We start from the raw sequence: 22349 nt of genomic DNA on the forward strand, positions 1-22349 counted from the left end.
TTCTAGCCAGGTATCCTGATTCAACAAAAGGTCTTGAAAATGTTTACACATCCTCCTTCAAGTTAACACATCCTACAGCCCAAAAAAGTAAATGCAAAGTAGATTCAAGGTGAGATAAATGTGACATGATTAATGGGAAACTCAGATTGTGATCAGTAAAGTCAGCTGTAAAGTTGTACAGAATTTAACTGAGCAAAAAAGGATTAAGGCCTGTGGCTTTAACATCTGTAGTCATTAAGTCATTTGAAAAACTGGTTCTGGCCCACCTGAAGGACATCACTGGCCCCTTACTGGATCCTCTTCAGTTTGCCTACAGAGCAAACAGGTCTGTGGACGATGCAGTAAACATTGGACTGCATTATGTTCTGCAACACCTAGACAGACCAGGGACTTATGTGAGGATCCTGTTTGTGGACTTCAGCTCGGCCTTTAACACGATCAATCCCAAACCTCCTCCTGCCCAAACTAACTCAGGTCTCCGTGCCCACCTCCGTCGGTCAGTGGTTCAACAGCTTCCTGACAGACAGACAGCAGCTAGTGAAGATGGGGAAAAACACACACCTGTACAATCAACCCCGGAGCTCCCCAGGGCTGCGTTCTAGCCCCACTGCTCTTCTCCCTGTACTCTAATGATTGCACGTCTAAGGACCCCTCTGTCAAGCTCCTGAAGTTTGCAGACGACACAACACTCATCTGCCTCATTCAGGACAGTGACGAGTCAGCTTACAGACAGGAAGGTAAAGAGCTGGCTGTCTGGTGCACTCTCAATGACCTGGAGCTTAACAAACTCAAAAAACAGCTGATAGTGGACTTCAGGAGAAACTCCCCTGCTCTCCCCCCACTCACTATCATGAACAGCACTGTGACTGCAGTGGAGTCATTCAGGTTCCTGGGCACCACTATCACTCAGGACCTGAAGTGGGACATTCACATAGACTCTATTGTTAATAAGACCCAGTACAGGTTGTACTTCCTTCGCCAGCTGCGGAAGTTTAACCTGCCACAGGAGCTGCTGATACAGTTCTACTCCACCATCATCGAATCCATCCTCTGCACTTCAGTAACTGTCTGGTTCAGCTCAGCTTCTAAATCTGACATCAGAAGACTACAGAGGGTAGTCCGAACTGCTGAGGGAATCATTGGTACAACCCTCCCTTCTATTCAAGGACTGTACTTATCCAGACTGAGCAAAAGGGTCAGTCAAATCATTCTGGAGCCCTCACATCCAGCACACTCCCTCTTTGAACTGTTGCCATCTGGTCGACGCTACAGAGCACTGAACACCAGAACGACCAGACACAGGAACAGTTTCTTCCCTCAAGAAATCCATCTAATGAACAATTGATAATGACTGTGGAACACACTACACTATTTATATTTATATTTATATACACATATACTTATTTATCTAACACACATACTGTGTTAGAGAAGTTTACACTTAAATTTTGCACATAATATGCCTGTACATACATAACTGCTTTTTGTAACATACCTGCCTTACAATTGTCAATTTGTATATTGTCATTCCTGTCCTACTTATTTGTATTTTTTGTATATATATTTTTTCTTTTATTATGTGTTTTTTGTTCTGTCGCTGTCATTCTGTTGCACTGCGGAGCTTCTATCACGAAAACGAATTCCTCGTATGTGTAACATACATGGCAATAAAGCTCATTCTGATTCTGATTCTGATTCAGTCTGGGTGCAGCATTTTGGAAAAGTTGAAGTTGCGCAATTTGAGATTTAGAAATATCGTAATATAAAGAATTGCAGTAATCTAGACTCAATGTAACAAATGCATGAACAGCTATTTCTAGAGATTTTGGAGAGAGAAAGTGTTTAATTTTAAACAGTAAACGAAGCTGATAGAAACTGGTTCCAATATCATAGGAGATTTGTATATCAAATTTTAAATGTTGGTCAATAATAATACCTAGGTTCTGCACCCGTGAGGATCTAAAAACGGATAAACTTTCTAGCTTAGGGCTTGTACACTGAGAGTTCTCATTTGGACAGAAAACAATTACCTCTGCCTTGTCCTCGTTTAAGAAGAGGAAATTTTGGGCTTGCCATAAGTTAACCTTCTCTAAACATTGGAAAAGGGAAGTGATCGCAGTGGAGTTGTTTTTCGCTGCATCAAACTGAACACACATTTTATGTCCAGTCACGTGCGCGATTCACTTTGCGTGTCAAAATGTTTGATCCCCCAGATCTTACTTTACAAATAAGTTTTAATTTGGAAATATTTAATTACATTTTTTTTATATGAAGTACAGCCTACATTTATTTCAGGAAAATTAAATATTTGTCATATGCAATTCAGATGTGTACGTTATTCTTCTATTACATCGTATTGATAGTCATAATTGGTATTATATTGCACAGTTGAACAGGTAAATTAATTTATCAGATACAGAAATTCGACTTAAACTAACAAACATAAACTGTTAGCCTTTTATTCATGCATGTAACTTGAAACAACTGGCCAGAGTTGAGAACCTCTGCACTAGGTTATTCTGGGTGATTGCTTTGTTTTTTTCTACTGTGTGAATGATAAATGTTCAGATTGATTATTGCATGCTGCTTTACTGTTAGGTAGTGATGGGCAAATGCAAGTGAAGCAAGTTACTAACAGAGTCACAGGCTCAAAAGTGTCTAGAACAGCAGAGCAGGGGACAAACACTGAAGGATCGAAACCAGGGGGTGAAATAAGTGCTCTGGCAGAAAATTTATCAATGAAGAAATGGAGAAAGTTTTCACACACTGCCTCACTTCCACACAAGCATCAATTGCAACAGTCGGTGGTGCATTCAAAGCAGAATTAATAACCTTGAACCAAAATTGCATTGCCCCAAAATGGCCTTCTTTTAAATAAGTATTCTACAAATTGTAGATAAGATGTAGGAGCTTAAATTACAAGTAACCTTGTCCCTAATGTGAGAATAATGTGAATATTAAACAGGGACCCTCCAACCAGCATCACATGATCTGATGATTACATCAAGCAGGGGATCAAAAGCTCTGCTTATGTAATAGTTATGGGAAGTCAGGTTCATTTCAAAACAATTATTCAGCAATTTATTGTTATGCCATTTACAACTTTAAATTTAAATTCTGGGTCATCCCTATCAGGATTGTTCCAGGTTGCAACCCATGTGGGTCTTAACTATGAAGTTGCCAGCACTGTAGCATTTACAGCTTTGACAGTGTGTTACCTTCTGGCAGAAGTGCTGTGTGGTTATGGTGAACACATCCAGGCATTGTGAGGACTTCCTGAGCTTATCCTGCAGGGTGATCAGCTGACGAGCCTGATCTTCACATCTCTCTTTCAGTTTCTGTACCATCAACTGCTCCCACTCAGCATCCACACCTTCTGCACGCCAACCCAGACGGGCCACACATGACTTCTGACGCACTGAAGGATTAACAAAAAATATGAAAAAAGTGCATAAAGATAATGAAGCGTATTAATATGAGGATGAGATTATTTTCTGAAAATTATTATTATCATTTACATTTGGCTTCAAATATGTCCTTATGTTTGTGACAGGATTTGTGAGATTCTCTCAGTTTATTTTTAAACAATAAGTATGTTTAAAATGTGACTGCAATTCATTGGATTTTAGTTGTCATACATGTGTCACTTAAGTCAATATTGTTTCATAAAATGTATAAGGACCATACATTAATGTGATCATAAAAACTGTGTTCAGGTCAACATTCAGCAGTAACTGCTGGCTTGCTTCTAATAGGCTATGTATTAAATATATGTAATATATGTAGTGATGCCCACAAGTGAAAATACTTTATTTTGGAGATTTTTCTCATTTAAACAAAGCTATTATTATTATTTTTTTCTGTACATTTAAAAAAAAAAAGAATACTAAAAAAATGTTTCATGGTTTCCACTGAAGGATAAAGCAATTGTTCCTGAAATAAGCTTTGCATCCCAAAAATAAATTACAATTGAAAGTATTTAAAAATATAAAACAGTTATTTTAAATTGTACAAATATTTCTCAGTATTACTGTTTTATTGTGTTTTTGATCAAATAAATTCAGCCTAGGTGACCATAAGAGACTTCTTTGAAAAACATTTAAAAAATCTTAACGAAACCAAACTTTTGAAGAGTAAAGGTGGATCATCCAATAAGACTTTAGGAAACTTTTTTATTTTATTTTATAAATATGCTTATATATCATTTGTAACTGTTTATCTAACATTATATATATACAGTAGGTATTTAAATTTACTGTATATTTCAAATGAATTATTGAGGCAACAAAAAAAAAGCTAAATATATAGAAGATTCAATTAAATTATTATACTTATTTTAACACCTATAGGGTGTCAGTTTAACTTGCATTAGTCAAGAAGCATTAGCGAGGGAATTACTAGCCTGTTTCTTAATGGAAGTCTTTAGTCTTTACAGTGTTGCTATGACAACCACTAGTAGCCAGTTAATGAGGGATGGTAAATGACAATGGCAGAATAAAAAGACATCACACACTCACCAGGGGACTGAGGCTTGGGAGAGAGCACTGCAAACCTCTTCGGGGATGACACAATGGGTCGGGTGATTTCTCCATCCCTTTGAAACTCCTTTCTAGAGGCTGAACGATATACAGATATTTATATGTGTCACTATTGTGAATGAGAACTAGTTTTAATTCCTATACCTATAAACACATAACTATAATTCAAAAAATATTATTTGATTTGAACATGATAATAATTTCAATCCAAAAGATGGTAGCTTAAAATAATAATAATAATAAAGTAAACACTTAAGGTGTCCACTAGCTGGAGCCCTTGGCTCACTCATGTTCTCTTTCCTACACTGTGACTGCAGTGTCAAGTGAGCATGAACAGCTATGATGATATGATATATGATATATGATATGAAATAGCAGACACTAAAGATAGCTACTCTTCAAGAATATTTTTTATAAAATATTTTTTTTCTACATCACCACTTGGAAACATGTTTATACTGAACTTTCTATTCATCAAATAGTAATGAAAAAATGTATTACGTTTCAACAAAAATATTAAAACTATTTTCAGAAATGTTTCTTGAGCAACAAATCAGCTTTTTAGAATAATTTATGAAAGATCATGTAACACTGAAGACTTCGAGCAATGGCTGCTGAAAATATAGCTTTGCATCACAGAAATAAATTAAAATGTAAAATATATTCAAATGGAATGCAGTTCGTTTAAATTTATAATATTATTTCACATTATTTTTGTTTTCACTGTATTTTTATCAAACAAGTTAAATTCAGCGTAACATTTAGCTTAATTAGTATATAACACTCATTGAAATGTTAGCTTATTGGTATTAAAATCGTAAGGGGCAAAAAAAAGAAAGAAGACATTTAAAAATTGAAGAAAATAAAATAAATGAAAAAAGTATCAATCTCCCTCTGGATAAGCCATGAATTGTTTTTGTCCGTAATTGCAAGGTTTGCTCAATCTTCTGGAACAGTCTACAGAGTGAGAATGTTATTCTGTTATCATTCTAATGTCTTCAACTATCATCAAGCTTCTACTTTAGTAATTTTTAAACCATATAGACTACAGAATAATGTACATATGTTTAGAGCAACTAATTATAGATAACTGTATTTACAATTCTGATATCCCATAATAAACAGATATCAGTAAGGTGAGAATACGTACAGACAATATTTACAGAATTTTTGCAAAAATACAATTCATGTTCTTTTTTCTTTTTTTTTACACAAAGGTGTAAATGTGTGTAAAGTATGAATGATGTTGTCATGGTGACAGCCGCATGCTCTGTCACACTTCCTCACGTGACTTCTGTCATGTGACTTCTGCGAGACACAACATTGGTCATATAATAAATGAGCTGGCAGTAGCGTGACTTACCCACGGGTGAGGCACGAGGGGACGGGTGCAGAGATCGGCGGGCTGGGGGCGGGGGGCTGCTGCGGTTGTGACTCCTTCTGCTCTCGGCAGAAGGGAGAGGAGAGCGCGAGAGGAGAGTTTCATCACTGCTGCTGTGTGGACCTGTGCAGAGAGAAATAAGAAGCTTGTAAAGCTTTTAGGGGGGAAAATCCTTCTCAGCTGTCCTATATCCTATTATACAATTAAATACAATTTAGTTTATATTTAAACTTACAATACAATTAAACATTTCTATGCTATCAGCACTTGCATTGTTTTCTCCCTTTAATTAATCACTTATACTCATATTATTTTCATTTACAGCTCACTTTGGATAAATAATATCTTAAATGAACATTTAAAAACAAAACAATAACAGCTCTGTTAGAGCTGCGTTGCTCATTGAGCAATATATATATATTGCTCTGCGGATGGTGCAGACGAGTTGTCTCCACCTTCCCATATAGCCTGTTCATTTCAGATTTATAACGGATTTCTAGCCAGGTATCCTGATTCAACAAAAGGTCTTGAAAATGTTACACATCCTCCTTCAAGTTCACACATCCTACAGCCCAAAAAAGTAAATGCAAAGTAGATTCAAGGTGAGATAAATGTGACATGATTAATGGGAAACTCAGATTGTGATCTGTCAGCTGTAAAGTTGTACAGAAATTAACTGAGCAAAAAAGCACAATATTATACATTTATATCTGAAATTACTATGAGTGTGAAGTGGGTGCAAGTGAGTGTAAACCTTATGAATAAAATGAGAACGGCATGATGGCATATCAGAAATGTTGAGACGTTGTCCTCTCTAAGAAATCAGAGCTAGCCAAGAGTAATATCAACTTATAAAATGTAGAGTGGTAGAGAAAAGAATCACCCCTCTGTAAAAGAATCACATTTTGTTGCTTTGTAGCCTGAGATGAAGACGGACACATTGTTTTTGTTTTATCCAGCTGTATTTACTTAGTGCAACTTACAACACCCAAGCAGAAGATAAATAATAATAATAATAAGATTTTTATATATATATATATATATATATATATATATATATATATATATATATATATATATATATATATACAGTGGGGCTCGAAAGTTTGGGCACCCCTTGCAGAATCTGTGAAAATGTGAGTCATTTTCAAAAAATAAGAGAGATCATACTAAATGCATGTTATTTTTTATTTAGAGCTGTCCTGAGTAAGATATTATACATAAAAGATATTAACATTTAGTCCACAAGAAAAAAAAAAAAATGCTGAAGTTATTAAAATAACCCCACTCAAAAGTTTGGGAACCCTTGGTTCTAAGAGCTGGGGGGTCTAAACTTTTGAACACGATGAAGATGGCCAAATTTGTCTTATTTTGTTGAAATATTTTTTTTTTTTCCATTTAGTTCTGCCCTTCGTAAGCAACAGAAGATACTTGTATGTTTCCCGGTACACAAATTAAGTACAATTTACCTTGAACTTCAAATTAAAAAAGTTTTCACCCCCCAGCTCTTAATGCATCTTGTTTCCTTCTGGAGCATCAGTGAACGTTTGAATCTTTTTAAATAGTTGTGTTTGAGTCCCTCAAATGTCCTCAGTGTGAAAAGATGCATCTCAAAATTATAAAGTCACTGCTGGAAAGGGTTCAAATATGCAAAGATGCTGGAAAACTGAAGAATCTGCCGGACCTTAAAGATTTTTCTGAAGAACGCTGCTCAGTTTAACTGTTCAGAACAAACAAGGGACTCATGCACAACCATCACAAAACAGAAAGACAGTTGAGGATCATCAGGTAACAGCACACAGTATTAAGAACCAAGGGTTCCCAAACTTTTGAATGGGGTTATTTTAATAATTTCAGCAATTTTTTTGTCTTGTGGACTAAATGTTAATATATTTTATGTACAATATCTTACTCAGGACAGTACTAAATAAAAAATAACATGCATTTAGTATGATCTCTCTTATTTTTTGAAAATTACTCATATTTTCACAGATTCTGCAAGTGGTGCCCAAAATTTCGAGCCCCACTGTGTATATATATATATATATATATATATATATATATATATATATATATATATATACATAAACAGTATCACTGAGTTGTAAAAAAAGGATCAATCTAAAAGTAATTTTGTAAATTTTTGGAAATCCTTTTTGACCACTAAAATGCACTGTATGGTTGCACTTTAAGGTAATTTGTGTCAGAAAAATGGCATCTCATGCATTAAAAATGGACACCTACATAATCAAAGTGCTATAAAGTTTTTACAGGAATAATTTATATATATATATATATATATATATATATATATATATATATATATATATATATATATATATATATATATATATATATATATATATATGACCGCCTAGTCAGTAGAAATGTAGGGAAAAAATTATTTGTGCAACATGACCAGAGAAAACAGAGAAATGGGCTGTGGCATACACTCTTGAAAAAAATAAAAATAAAAATAATAATAATAATTAATACTCATGATCTACTTTTGATTTTGGCACAAGCCACTCTGTGAACAATACATTTCATAGCTCTCCTGTGATGTCACACCCTTACAGGAATGCACACATGGAGGGCAAAACAAGGCTTTCCTCCACTGATGGCCATTTATTTTGATGATACTTTTTTAAAGTAGTAATATATGAAGACTTTTTAAGTAAACACCTTATTGATGATGCATACTTTGTAGAGGCAAGGAGATGAACCCAGAATATAAATGCAATGCGCAAAGTTTCACACTAAATGTTTTCTCATAGAAAACAATTATAAAGAAAAAACTTAACCATTTAGTTCATAGCATTTATATTCCAAACTCATTTGCTTGCCTGTGTAAAGCATGCATCATCAACAAGGTGTGTACTGAATTTGATCTGTTGCACTGTTCACTTTGTGCTTTCTCATTAAACGTTTTAGAATGTGATTTAAATATTGCAGTGGGTGCTTTATATGGATTGCTAATGTCCAAAACTTGCATTTTGTTCACACATCTTTGTTTTATTCTTTTAAGAGGTGATCTAAAAATATTTGGATTGGAACGGATAGAAATTGACGGGCTTGTGTTGCAGCTTTATGGATGTTTTGCCCGCTAGGTCTTCAAGCCAGTCATGTGACTGAAAACAATGAAATGTATCTCACTGAACAAGTAGGTCTCAGTGCAGGCAACATGGAGAAAGAGTATACAATGTTCATTTACATATACTTCTGACAACAATACAAATCTGGTTGAAGATAGCAGACTTATCCTTAAACTGCAAATGGAACTTTTTTTCACACACCTAGAAAACTAGTTGGCACTTTGTGCTTGAACTCCTAAAAATCTATGTGACACAAATAAATCACAAACAACACTTACATGGGTCCAGGTCTTGCTTTCCAATTTCCCCTTTTTAAAACAAAAGTGAAAAGAGGTACAAAATACCCCAGTAATGAAACCATTTGTGTTGCCAATTTGTCTGTTAGTAGAGGATACACATCCAGGATCCAGACTTGAGATGACAATAAACATCATCTGCTTTCATAAAGTTAATCTGATATTAAAACTCCACTGAGTCGTCAAAAAAGCTCCAGACAAACAACGAATCTTAAAGATCACTAAACTTTAACTTAAAACCCGTGCTACAAATAGTAGAAGCCCAACTGCTCTTGAATACCTCCACTTTTCCATAGAGGAAATAAGAGTGAAAGTGGTGAAACAGGCCTAGTTGTGGACAAACTTGGGTAGGGTCAACAGCTGTTTTATTTACAGAGGACAGCATCGAACAAAAATGCCACATGCACATCTCTGGATTTAAATAACAAGCCAGGAATATTTGGGTTTTTAAGAGGGGACATAAAATTGGGACAGGAAGGCGCCACTGTTGACCCCTCAGCTGTCCAAGCCAAGAGACAAATGTGTCCCCACTATAGCATCAGACATATCAGGACATCTGCTGATGTCATAACGGGATGCTAAACAAGGGAAAAGTTTCCAAACACACTGCACTTAAAGTACAGAAATAAAGAGAGAGTATTAATACTTGAGAGAGAGAGAGAGAGAGAGAGAGAGAGAGAGAGAGAGAGAGAGAGAGTATCACAGTCTATGAACTGTGAGAAAACATATATTACACTCAGCAGTTTAGTGACACTGTTTGCTAGACTCAGCATTTATCTGCAGTCTTAAGGGGAATGACTGCAGTGATGTGATTCTATAAATATATGAAGGACACTCAAGCCTTGAATGTAAGTACAAGCCCTTAAATATTTCCCGCCTCAATGTCCTGTTTAACTAGGAGGATGGTTGGTGGGTGGTTGGAGGGTGGTTGTGTCCACACACTGCTTAGGTACATTTACATGCAAACACCATGTAAGAGAATTTAACATCCAATGTCCCCTTTAAATTATGTCATATGACACGATATATATATTTAATATATTACACACACACACACACACACACACATATATATATATATATATGGTTGAGCATCTTCCTGAATCTTCTTCCTGGTTGAACAGCACCATATTACCAGCACAAAGGAAGAGGCTAAAGAAAAATAAATCAAACTTTCATAAATTTTCTCCAGCCCCTGAGCCCAGTGGAGTGTTGGCTCAAGCACCTGACCACAGTCCAGTGATGCTCCAGCCCCTGACCAGAGTCCAGTAATGGCTCAAGCTCCTGAGCTCAGTCTAGTGAAGGCTACAGCCCCAGAGCTCAGACCAGAGTCCATTTTAGAGTTTCTCGCTATAATGGAAGTGTAGCATGTGGACCATTCAGACACCCAATTATTTGTAATATTCAACAAATGATCCATAACCAACTCTCACCCAACCAACAAGCCAACTATGAGGGACTTTGTACCCTTCCCCCCGAAATACAACTAACACCTCAAAATGGAAAAACACTTAATTCTCTCTAAAACAGACACAGACTGCTGTAAGAAATTACTTTTTTCATTAATTCATAGACAGTTTTTCTATGACCTTCCTATCATGCATGTCCCCAAGTCATTGTGTATGATTATTACATTCTTGTATATGGTCTTGTGTATTAAATACTGTTTTATGCATACTTATGATAGATCACTAGTTAAAGGGTAAGTTCACCCAAAAATGAAAATTATGTCATTAATAACTCACCCTTATGCTGTTCCAAACATGTAAGACCTCCTTTTATCTTCAGAACATAGTTTAAGATATTTTAGATTCAGTCCGAGAGCTCTCAGTCCCTCCATTGAAACTGTGTGTACGGTATACTGTCCATGTCCAGAAAGGTAAGAAAAACATCATCAAAGTAGTCCATGTGACATCAGAGGGTCATTTAGAATTTTTTGAAGCATCGAAAATTCACTTTGGTCAAAAAATAGCAAAAACGACGACTTTATTCAGCATTGTCTTCTCTTCCGTGTCTGTTGTGAGAGAGAGTTCAAATCAAAGCAGGATATCAGTTTCGCGAACTAATCATTCAGTTCACTGATTTCATTTTTGGGCGAACTAACCCTTTAATATCACCTCACTTATACCATGTTTGGTCTCTATGAATTCTTATTCTGATGACCTAAATGGGAGTGTATATTATATGTTGATACTTATGCAACATATTAGTGTTCTAACAATCTTAAATAGTTTGTATATCACCACCCAATCCTATTACATATGCAATCCAGAGGTATGGCCTATCGAATTTATAAGGCCTAACATCAGTGACCCCCCTCTAGTCTAGGTTCTTTTAGATTCTGAGAAGATGATGATGAGTTAGACATCTTCGAATGACCCCTAAGTTAGTGCGAGGCTGTGGCCTTGTTTTTCCATTCACAAAAGATCCTCAGATCTCAGCTGATGTCTCTCTAGCCCTGCACTCTTCTCTCGTCACTTTTAAAAACATCTCTTTGGAGTTCACCCTTCAAAACCAGTAGAAAGTGATCATGATTTCAACACTACCAAACCTCCAAACCATCAAGACTTTCATCCGAGACTGCATCCAGAGACTTGTTTAAGGCCAAGGCAATGCAAGTATCATACATTTAACTAAACGAAACAAGAGTTTAGTATAAGCTGTAGATCCCATTCTAAAACGGTGCTGATTGTTTCACTCAGGTGGTTAACTGACTCATTTTCCATAACTGTATTCTATGGTTTCTCTAACGGCTTTCATTCATCCATGTAAACATGAGATACTTGCTCTATCATCACTTGTGAATAATGTCCATTTTACGACCTGATCTATGGCTACATGTTTTAATGCATTGATACTATAAGAAAGTTATTTTCTGTGGCCAAGAAAATGCCCTTTCTTCGAGTTGATATGAAGTTACACTGAATCTTTGCTTGATGAACAGATTAGCTGATTGTAATATTAATTCAGCCCTTCAGTCTACAGGTCAGTAGACATGCCAGACATCTGTTGGTCAGCTGAAATGCCAAACATCTGTCTCTCAGCCAACACTCAGCCCTCTGCTGTGGTGGTCTCCAGCTCTACTGTGGAGATCTCCTGCTCAGCCAGCCCCCCAAAAGCTATCAAGCCAGCTGATCATCCCAATAGTCTCAAGCCAACCAATCAACTTGGGGTTAGTTTCTTCTGCTCTGCTGTGGTGGTCTTCAGCTCCACCGTGAGGATCTCCTGCTCTGTCAGCTCAACCTTCGTAGTTTTCTACTCTGCCCTGCATCATGGACTGACTGCTATAGATTCTGTTTTGGCTCATTTTGTCCTGGCTTCTTCCTATTCCTTCCACTCCCCAGTTTGACTTACTTTGGTGCAAGGTTGCACTTTTGGGGAGGAGGGAGTAAAGGAAAAGAAAGGAAAGGTTGTGACATGACACCATGACATGTCCCATTCTTGAAATTTGTGCTCTGCATTAAACCAAGTGCACACACACACAGTAGTAAGTTGTGAACAAACTTGCATGCACACACACCGTGAACACACACCCGGAAACAGTGGGCAGCCAATACTTACAATACAACACTAATGTATTTTCTACTAGGCAGAAGGCTTATGACAGGAAGAGTTGGATAATCCACAAGGCCTAAACAAATCCTGACACAATTCCAGTACTAGAGCATGTGGTCTGAGAATTGGTTGCTTTGGTAATTCCTTACACTTTTCTAAAAATTTAGATTGACACGCAAAGCATTTGCAAATAGAACATCATTCATATAAGAGCTTAAATGAATAAACAGTACAATAAACATCACAACTAGCAGAAGCTAAGAAATCTGTGGAACCCAGAGCTGTTAAACTCAGGTGTCCCAGTCAGACATTTGTGTACCTCAGCATGCAAAGGGTGTTTTGCATGTGGCTGACAAAAGTTTTATGATGAATTGTAACACTCACGGCTGGATTGGCAGGGGTCACTGTGTATGCTGTCATTCGACTGGATGCTAGACACAGAAGACACACTAGCACTGCGGACAAAGCCAAAGGTGGCAAGTCGAGCAGGAGGCAGATGGCAGAAGCCGGGAGGACGCAGTCCAGAATGACCCGGTTTGGGAAGCATAAATTTGGGGGCCACACCCAATGATAGTCTCTTCTAGGGGTGTAACGGTTCACAAAATTCACGGTTCGGTTCGATACGATACACTGATGTCACGGTTCGGTTCGGTTCGGTTCGATACGTTTTAGATACAGCAAAATGTAAAAACATCTCAACTTTTCAGAATGCCGCAAGCGCACCGCGGGTCATGTGACAAGAACCAACCAATCAGCTTCATCCTTTCCCGTAACAACGTTGAGAGCTCAGCCAAGATGAAGGATCAGCTGATCATAGTTGTATATGGATTGCAATTTTGAAATAAATTTAGTAGCAGAGCTACTGCAAGCGATTTTTAGAGCTGTAAAAATCCATTTATCCTTCGCTGAAATTTCCGCGTCTCATGGAGAGAGCACGTCATTGTTGCTTAGCAAAGACAGACGCCTCATGAGCGCTTCTGCCCGAGCGCTTTGGAAAGGAGGAGAAAGACTCGCTTAGCGTTTTCCATGCGTTTTTAGGCACGATATGTGAACGGCCCCTAAGGCGCTCGCTCACTCAGCACGCGCTGAAGGCTCGTTGCAAAATGTCGAATGCGTTTAACAGACCAGAAATATAAGATCCTAAAATAACCAACAGGTCTGGTGTTTGGGTTGGATTCCCTGTAAGCTATAGTGTCTAAATGCTGCAGGGATAGTTTGCTGCGTGCATGTTTCTCCTTTTTTTTCGTCTTTTCCCAGATAGTACTGACGCATATATCCCAGATATTCCCGCTGGTGTTTTTTTTTTTTTTTTTGTATTCCCGCTGGTGTACCCTGTCATGTTGCAGATGCGACATACCGTTGTTTTTTTATCCACCACTCTCTTGCCATCACCATTATAGCTTAAAGGGAATCCAAAGTGCACCCAAACACCAGACCTGTTGGTTATTGGAGGATCTTCTCATTTCTAGTCTGTTAAACGCATTGGCTATTTTGCAACGAGCCTTCAGCGCGTACTGAGTGAGCGAGCGCCTGCTGAGTAGCCTAACATAAACATATAAGATGGTGTTTTTTTCTTCTTCGGGAGTGTCAGGGGCGTTGCCTGTTACGTTGTTTGGGTTATTGGGCTACCTTGTTGAACGCATATCATTATATTTCTCTCTCTCTTTTTTTTTTTTTTTTCAAATATAATTAAATACTCCAACGAACCGTTCGGTATACATAATGCGTACCGCGTACCGAACCGAAAGCGTCGTACCGAACGGTTCAATACGAATACGCGTATCGTTACACCCCTAGTCTCTTCTGATCCACTGTAAAGCAGGAAACAAATCTTAGTATTCCCTCAAACAAATCTCATAAAATAATTTACAGATAGCAATGGCTTGGGATTACTTTCTACAATCCATAATAAATATATAAATTAAACAATCTTGACCTAATCTGCCTTTCAAATCATGACAGTATTACAATGGAATCACTACCATATAAGGAGGAGAAAAATAAATTGTACACACATTTAAAAAAATGTAAAATGTTAAATGGTCCTCAAAATTTAAAGGGGTCATATGATGTGATTTCATGTTTTCCTTTGTCTTTGGAGTGTTATAAGCTGTTTGTGCATAAAGAAGATCCATAAAGTCGCAAAGATTAAAGTCTCAAAAAAGTGAATGCTCATCCACGCCTTCCTAAAATGCCTTGTTCAAACATGCCCCCACTTATCTATGTCACTAGAAAAGTGGTTAAGTTTTATTTACAACACTGTTCCAGAACAGTACAACCCAAATATTTGAGTGTTTGCAGCAAATTTTATGGAGGAAAGTTTCCTGAACCTGGTAAGGGGAATAACAGTTTCTTCACATGCTTTTCAGAACATCTTCAGCTTTGTAAAAACTGACATATTTCAGAAAAGTGTGGCATACAGGAGCATAGTACATAATGTACGGTATGTGCAAAATTGTTTTAATTTATTAGGTTTACTATGGGACACACACTGATCTATAATAGAGAGTGGGGGCACATCATTTTATTCATTTACAGTAGCGCATGCTTTTATCCTAAGCAACTTAGAATTTATATATATACACGTCACACACAGAGGTCACACACCTCTGGAGCAACTAGGGGTAAAGTGTCTTGCTCAGGGACAAATTGGTGTCTGTCTCACAGTGGATTCGAACCCAGGTCTCTCACACCAAAGGCATGTGTCTTATCCACTGCATCAACACCACACCCACAGTCATTTTTATTAGTATGCTGTCATGAACAAGCATTAAATAAAATGATCATTACAGTATTTTATTTTTATTTAAATCCTGTATCCATTTGATAACTGGTGTGAGGAACAGATCCAAATTCAAACTGCATTCATTGGCGATATGTTTCTCCTTCCTCTTTCCTCAAATTTCAAATATAAATATTTTATTGTGAATACAACATAGATGACATATCAAATGTTTAAACTGAGAAAATGTATCGTTTTAAGGGGAAAATAAGTTGATTTTAAATTTCATGGCATCAACACATCTCAAAAAAGTTGGGACAAGGTCATGTTAACGTCTGGGGACTGAGAAGACAAGTTGCTCAAGTTTAGGAATAGGAATCTTGTCCCATTCTTGTCTAACACAGGCTTCTAGTTGCTCAACTGTCTTAGGTCTTCTTTGATGCATATTCCTCTTAATGATGTGCCAAATCCTTCTTCTACACAGCCATGATGTTGTAACTGATGCAGTATTAGGTCTGGCATTGTCATGTTGGAAAATGCAAGGTCTTCCCTGAAAGAGATAACATCTGGATGGGAGCATATGTTGTTATAGAACTTGGATATACCTTTCAGCATTGATGGTGCCTTTCCAGATGTGTAAGCTGCCCATGCCACAAGCACTCATGCAACCCCATACCATCAGAGATGCAAGCTTCGGAACTAAGTGCTGAATCACACATAATCAATGCTTGCCCAAAAAAAGTTGGTCGCTCTAGTCTATATCCTCGAGCCCCAGACAGCCAAACGAACATTACTTGACAGTTCAGCATGCTACTGTTGCCACACCCACCCCTCAGTTGAACTGGTGACTAGGTTGTTGTCAACTTTTTCGTTGTTGTCTTTACAGTGCACGCACGTGCATACCAGACACACTGGGAAGGAACTTTTAGATGCATGCCTTCCAATTAGAAAAATTGAGAAAGTGAGGCACCGCCATCATCAATTAAAAAAGAGAAGGTGTGTCCTGTTTCAAACTGTTTTTTTTTTTTTATGCGCTTGCCTTTACTAACATACAAGTTCACCATCCTTTCTCCCCCTTCTCGTTCCATGAACCTCTGGAGTTGTGAGTTTAGACTCTTTTTTTTTTAACTGTTCCTGTGGTGTTGAGCAACTACAATTAATTTTAATCCTATAATTTTATTTTATAATTTATTTAAAGTAAATAAATTGTAATTAAAAATAAATAAAATAGCTCAAGTAAATCGTAAGTGGAAATGCATCTGTCAATTCTGTCATGAGCATACATCAGCAATTACAAATGTTTACGGGAATAGGGCATTGTTAATATACCATGTAAGGTGGTATGTGCTAGAAATCGGTAAACCACTATCAGTGAGTCTGATACGCACAGAGATTTTTCCAGATTCGCTGAGACTTTGGATGATATTATGCACTGTAGATGATGATAACTTCAAACTCTTTGTGATTTTTTCTCTTATAAACTTTCTGATATTGATCCACTATTTTTCGCCATAGCAATTGGGGGAATTGGTGATCTTCTGCCCATCTTGACTTCTGAGAGACACTGCCACTCTGAAAGGCACTTTTTATACCCAATCATGTTGCTAATTCACCTTATAAGTTGCAAATTGGTCCTCCATCTGTTCCTTATATGTACATTTAACTTTTCCAGCCTCTTATTGCTACCTGTCCCAACTTTTTTGGAATGTGTAGCTCTCATGAAATCCATATTTGGCAAGGCATTTCAAAATGTCTCACTTTCAACATTTTATTTGTTTTTCTATATTCTATTGTGAATAAAATGTGTAAAATTTGAAAATTATTCCATTCCTTTTTTACTCACAATTTGTACAGTGTCCCAACTTTTTTGGAATCGGGTTTGTAGTTGTGTCCTCTTTTAGAAGGCCAAACTAAATATTTTTGCTTTCACAATAAAACAATTTCTCTACAACATGGTGGCGGTGGCAACAGCGATAATCAAAGTTTTGGTTTACAGAGGGGATGCTTTTTGTCTTTTTTTTTTTTCAACGAGTGGGTTGCCATCCCCTTGTATCCACCCTCAATTCAAGCCCTGGCAATAAGTATGTGACAAGGTATCTCCGCAGTCTCCCAGAAAACCTGGAAGAATCAATACAGTTCCATACAACCAAAATGAGGGCATAACATCAGCTGATGTAATGTCTGTGAGTGGCCATTTTCATATGAAATTAGTCTGATTCTGGGTACTGGTAGTATAAAGCCGTGTAGATAATCATTTAAATTCTTGTCTAGCTTTACTTACATTTAGTCGTTTAGCAGACACTTTTATCCAAAGTGACTTATAAATAAGAAAAATAGAAGAAATCAAACCAACAAAAGAGCAATAATATGTAAGTGCTGTGACAAGTCTCGGTTAGTCTCGTTTGTTTAATTAAATATTGCACGTTCTGAAGAAGCTCAAATAACTGTGGACTTGACTTTGAGAATTTTAGCACCTACTGACCTGCAAGTTCCTGGTGACTACTTGGTTCCTGAACAGCTGGACCCATATAACTGAAGGGTGACGCTGACCTTTGACCTGCTAACACTATCCTGTTCTTAGTAGCAGGGTGTCTGGTAACAGCTCTAAGGCCCAGCTGAGGCTTTAAGGCTCTGGTAAAGCGAAAAACAGCAGCAGCAGCATCATGGGTATTTAGCCGAACCACTCTACCACCCTGAAACCATAAGCAGCATCGATTGATGTCTTTACTACCACAAATTTAAAAAGCAGTTGAGATAATTAATGAATTATGCTTACTGCTCATGCTGTCACAAGAACAACACATTCATATAGAGTTCAGTAGTGCTATGTTAGCAACTGAGAATGTCTACTACACAAGTCCCACCTGTACATATTGATCCGGCAGTTCCCCGTGGAAACTTTCTGATTTGCCCACCAGTTTATGAGGAACAGTGTGGCTCAGTGGCCTGATCCCAGATGCTTTCAGTCCTGGAGGGGAGTAGTACCCTGACCTCTGTACTTCCTGACTATACTTTTCATAAAGGATATTAGAGGAGCTCAGCACAGGTGAACCTCTTGACCCCTCAGCCTTGGAATCTTTTGAGGTTGGTGAGCTACTGTAAAGTCTTGGCGGTAGCGTCGATACTTCATAGGAAACTTCAGACATTGGTTTCACTTGAGGGCTTTTGCGGACATATGTTATGATTTTTGGTCGAACATTTTTGGGCTTTTGAGGTGAAGAAGACTTCTTAGATTCACATTCTGCTTTAGTGGGTTGCTGAGGAGTGGCAGGTTTTGGGAGACTGCTACTACTACTTAGAAAACTTTTACTTGGTAGACTCAAACCAGTGGTTCCCCTCTGTAAGGTTTCATTACGTTCCTGACTTGCTTCTCTTGTGCTAATAGGCTTGGCTGGTGATGAAGGTGGCTGTTTCCAAGGTAAACGGATGGTTTTAGGGGATGGAGGGGTCTCAGGGCGAGACGGGCTACCCCAAGGTCTTCGCCTTTCCAAACTCGATGCACTAGAACTTCGGGTCTTTTCAAAAGAAGCTTGCTTCTTGTAAGGTTGGTGTTCACAAACACCAGAGTGCACAGGTGTATCCTTTAAGGTTATTTTTGAGGTTTTAAGAGCAATTTTAGGAGATTCATCATTTTGGGATTTGAGTTTATTAATTATATCACCAGTGGAATCATGTGAGAACCATCTGTTATGTGCAGCAGAGTGTGTGATGTCTGAGACAAGAGGTTGACAAGGTTTGTTCTCAGTTGATATTGTTTTCAAATTTGAAGCCTTGACTTCTGTTCCACGGTACTCTTTTACATTAATTCCAGGTTCTCCTAGATTGTACTGACTGGTAATTCCTGATTCATTAGGGACTTTCTTGATCCTTGCAATTTTACATTCACTCATGCAATTTGTCAGTTGACCTGAGCTGTCATATGGTACAAAGTATGTAGCTGGTTGGTTATCTTGTGCTTCTAAAAGGGGTGCCTCAGGCAAGGGGGTGGGGTTAAGATTGAGATCAACACTGATGTGTCTTGTACTTTTTCCTTGCTGATGATGCATGCCCTCAGTATGTACAGACTTCTGGCTTTTATCCAAAATAGTTAAACCGGACTCTGAGGCAAGGGTAAGGTCCTCAGAGAGAGTTTGGTATGCCCCTGAGAGAGCATGCCATGAATCAGGGCTTTGGGTTCGACCGGCGTGGTCCAGGGCACTAGCAAGACTTCCTCCAAGACTAGACATTGTGGAAAGGCAAGAGACAAAAACATCATTTTCAGAGCTAAACTCAGTCCTGGCTATGCTGGTCACCATTACTTTGTTAGTGGACTGAGGACAAACAGTAGACTCTTGCTTATTTGAAATAAATTGGAAGAACATTTTGCTATTCTTCAGAGACTTTGCCTCAGTCTGTATCATATTAGTGGATATAGCCCTCTTCATGTCACCTTCAAGAATACTGTTCTCTTCGTCATTCTTTAGTTCCTTACTTTCCAGCATCTCAAACTCAGCCAACTCTGGGTTATCACATAGGGAATCTGTGCCCTGGATAATCACCCGTTCTTCAGTGCGAGATACCACAGAGGACAGCGTTTCAATTACCTCGAAACTTGTTCCTCCATGTCCTCTTTGGATTTCATTAGCATTGCCATCACCATCCAGGGAATCTTCAGCATAGTGGTTGTTGTTCCTGATTTCCTTAAAGCCATCGTCAATGCTGGTCCCGAAGGGTCTGTTGTATTTATCATTCACACTCATGTTTCCTGATGTGGTCTCAAGCTTTCATGTAGAGTCTTGTTGATCCTCCCTTGAGATCTGGAGCCCTATCCCATTTCAAATTTAAAGCTAAATTAAGTATTGGCATCTTTCACACTATAAGTTGAGATACTGATTTTAAGTAGATTACATCAGGGGTTGTCTTCGAGGTGGGTAAACAACAACACATTTAGAAAAGTCTTGACATAAAACCTGTAACAGAAATACAAATAAGAAATAATCTAGATATAATCAGATGTGTTCAATATTCAATATTCTTATTTTATACCCATAAAAATATTTGGTGATAGTAAGTTTTGATATACACAAAGCCTCTCGTTTGTGCTGAATCTATTTATGTTTCCCTTAAAGGGGAAATTAGGGGCAGTTTATAGTCTGATGGTCAGTGAATAGTGTGTGATAATTTGGTTGATGTAATTGACTGTTAATTAAGCTATTTTAATTTACATAATCCTGAAGAATGCAGTATAAGCTTCAAATTTGGTTCTCAGAAAAACTTTCTAATTATTAGCTCACTTGAAAATGGTTGTGGTGCTAATTGTGAAAAATGTAAAATAAAATAAAAAATCCTAAAACATTAAGAACTTTCATGTTTAATGTTTAAGTATGCATTCCTTTTGCACTTGAATTGCACAATTCCGTGAAAAATCTACATAAACATTGCTTATCAGATAATTCCAATGGATAAGTGCAAACACTGACATTTTCTTCACATAAATGACAACAGGATGTCTTAAAATGATTTCACGGATAAAAAGACTCCATGGCATAATACATATTTTAATGCTTAATTAAAATGGGATTTAGTGTAATATTTTATCCAGATCATGACATTCTTTCATACACAATTGTAAACACACTGACAGTTCTCCGTTCAGTGAGAAAGTACACTAGCAACAAGAACAGCACCTACATCCAGAACGTCAACTGTAGGAGGTCATTCCCTGAGGTAACGGCAGACAAATGTTCTCAATAGGAACATATTTTCCAGGAAAAGGTGCAATAATTAATTTTGTTATAGATAAATAATAGATGAGCTTATGAAGTACCTAAATTATTCAATTATCCTAATGCTGAAGAAAGACTATTATTCAACAAGAAGGCTAATTAACATGATGTTATTATACAATTAAAAATTTGACACTAATACACATTATACACTTTACCAAAAACTTGAAACAGAATAAATGCTGTTAACAAAAAACAATCCATTATCTAAATCTATATATACAATATATACAATTATCTGCTTCTGCACTGCGTACATATACTATATATGCACTGCAAACGGAGTAGGCCTACTTGTGAACCTAGATAATATATAACAAATTTATATTTTATTTTTTTGCCAAAAGTCTAGAAATTTTGTTAAACTTTTAAAATAGTGATTATTTTGACTTATATCTGTTCTAGAGACATTACAACTTTTTGATAAAGCTCTAATTGGGAAATATGTTTCACATTCATCCTGAATGCATTTATGACTGTAAAGCATATCTGTGTCAAAATTGTGATTAAAACTGAAATCGAAAAATTGGTCAAAGAAATCGCGATAGTTTTTTTTGTTTTTTTTTACCGCCCTAGTAAATACAGTTAACAATAAGCTTATTAACAATCTAGTTTATTAACCCAACAATAGCAGGGTCAGTTCATTTTTTTGCAGTGGGCCATGTAAACATATGTGTGTGGTTGTGTGGGCCGCGAGTTAAAAAAGGATGGGAACCACTGGACTAAAAAATTAAGTTGACATTAGTGGAGTTGCATTGGCATAGCTCAAATCATACATATCTGATAGTAATCAATTTGCATCAATGAATGAAATAGTATCATATCGTTCACAAGTGCAGTATGTGATACTGCATGTCCTGACATTGCGGAGTTAGATGTGTTCCTAGGTCAATATATTTTGTTGACCCTGGAACAACATTTTACTCAAAAAATTTTGTCTTGACCATATCCCTACACCTAAACCTAACCTTAACCATGTGTGATCTTTAAAATCAGA

The 22349-nt window shown here is 37.3% G+C and overlaps 1 protein-coding gene across 1 annotated transcript in view; it reads right to left on the bottom strand.

Annotated features, from left to right (window-relative positions):
• Nucleotides 1-20544, bottom strand: part of LOC113098262 (microtubule-associated tumor suppressor candidate 2 homolog) — a 38831-nt gene extending 18287 nt beyond the window's left edge. The window contains exons 1-5 of the mRNA XM_026263279.1: nucleotides 18452-20544; nucleotides 18070-18280; nucleotides 5902-6042; nucleotides 4518-4616; nucleotides 3219-3418 (exon numbers count right to left, since the gene is read on the bottom strand). Of these exons, the coding sequence (XP_026119064.1) occupies nucleotides 3219-3418; nucleotides 4518-4616; nucleotides 5902-6042; nucleotides 18070-18280; nucleotides 18452-20326 (2526 nt within the window). The 5' untranslated portion in view covers nucleotides 20327-20544. The remainder of the gene's footprint in view (nucleotides 1-3218; nucleotides 3419-4517; nucleotides 4617-5901; nucleotides 6043-18069; nucleotides 18281-18451) is intronic.
• Between the last annotated feature and the right edge of the window lie 1805 nt (nucleotides 20545-22349).

The sequence above is a fragment of the Carassius auratus genome, unplaced genomic scaffold (assembly GCF_003368295.1).
Source record: "Carassius auratus strain Wakin unplaced genomic scaffold, ASM336829v1 scaf_tig00216461, whole genome shotgun sequence".
NCBI classification, from domain to species: domain Eukaryota; kingdom Metazoa; phylum Chordata; class Actinopteri; order Cypriniformes; family Cyprinidae; genus Carassius; species Carassius auratus.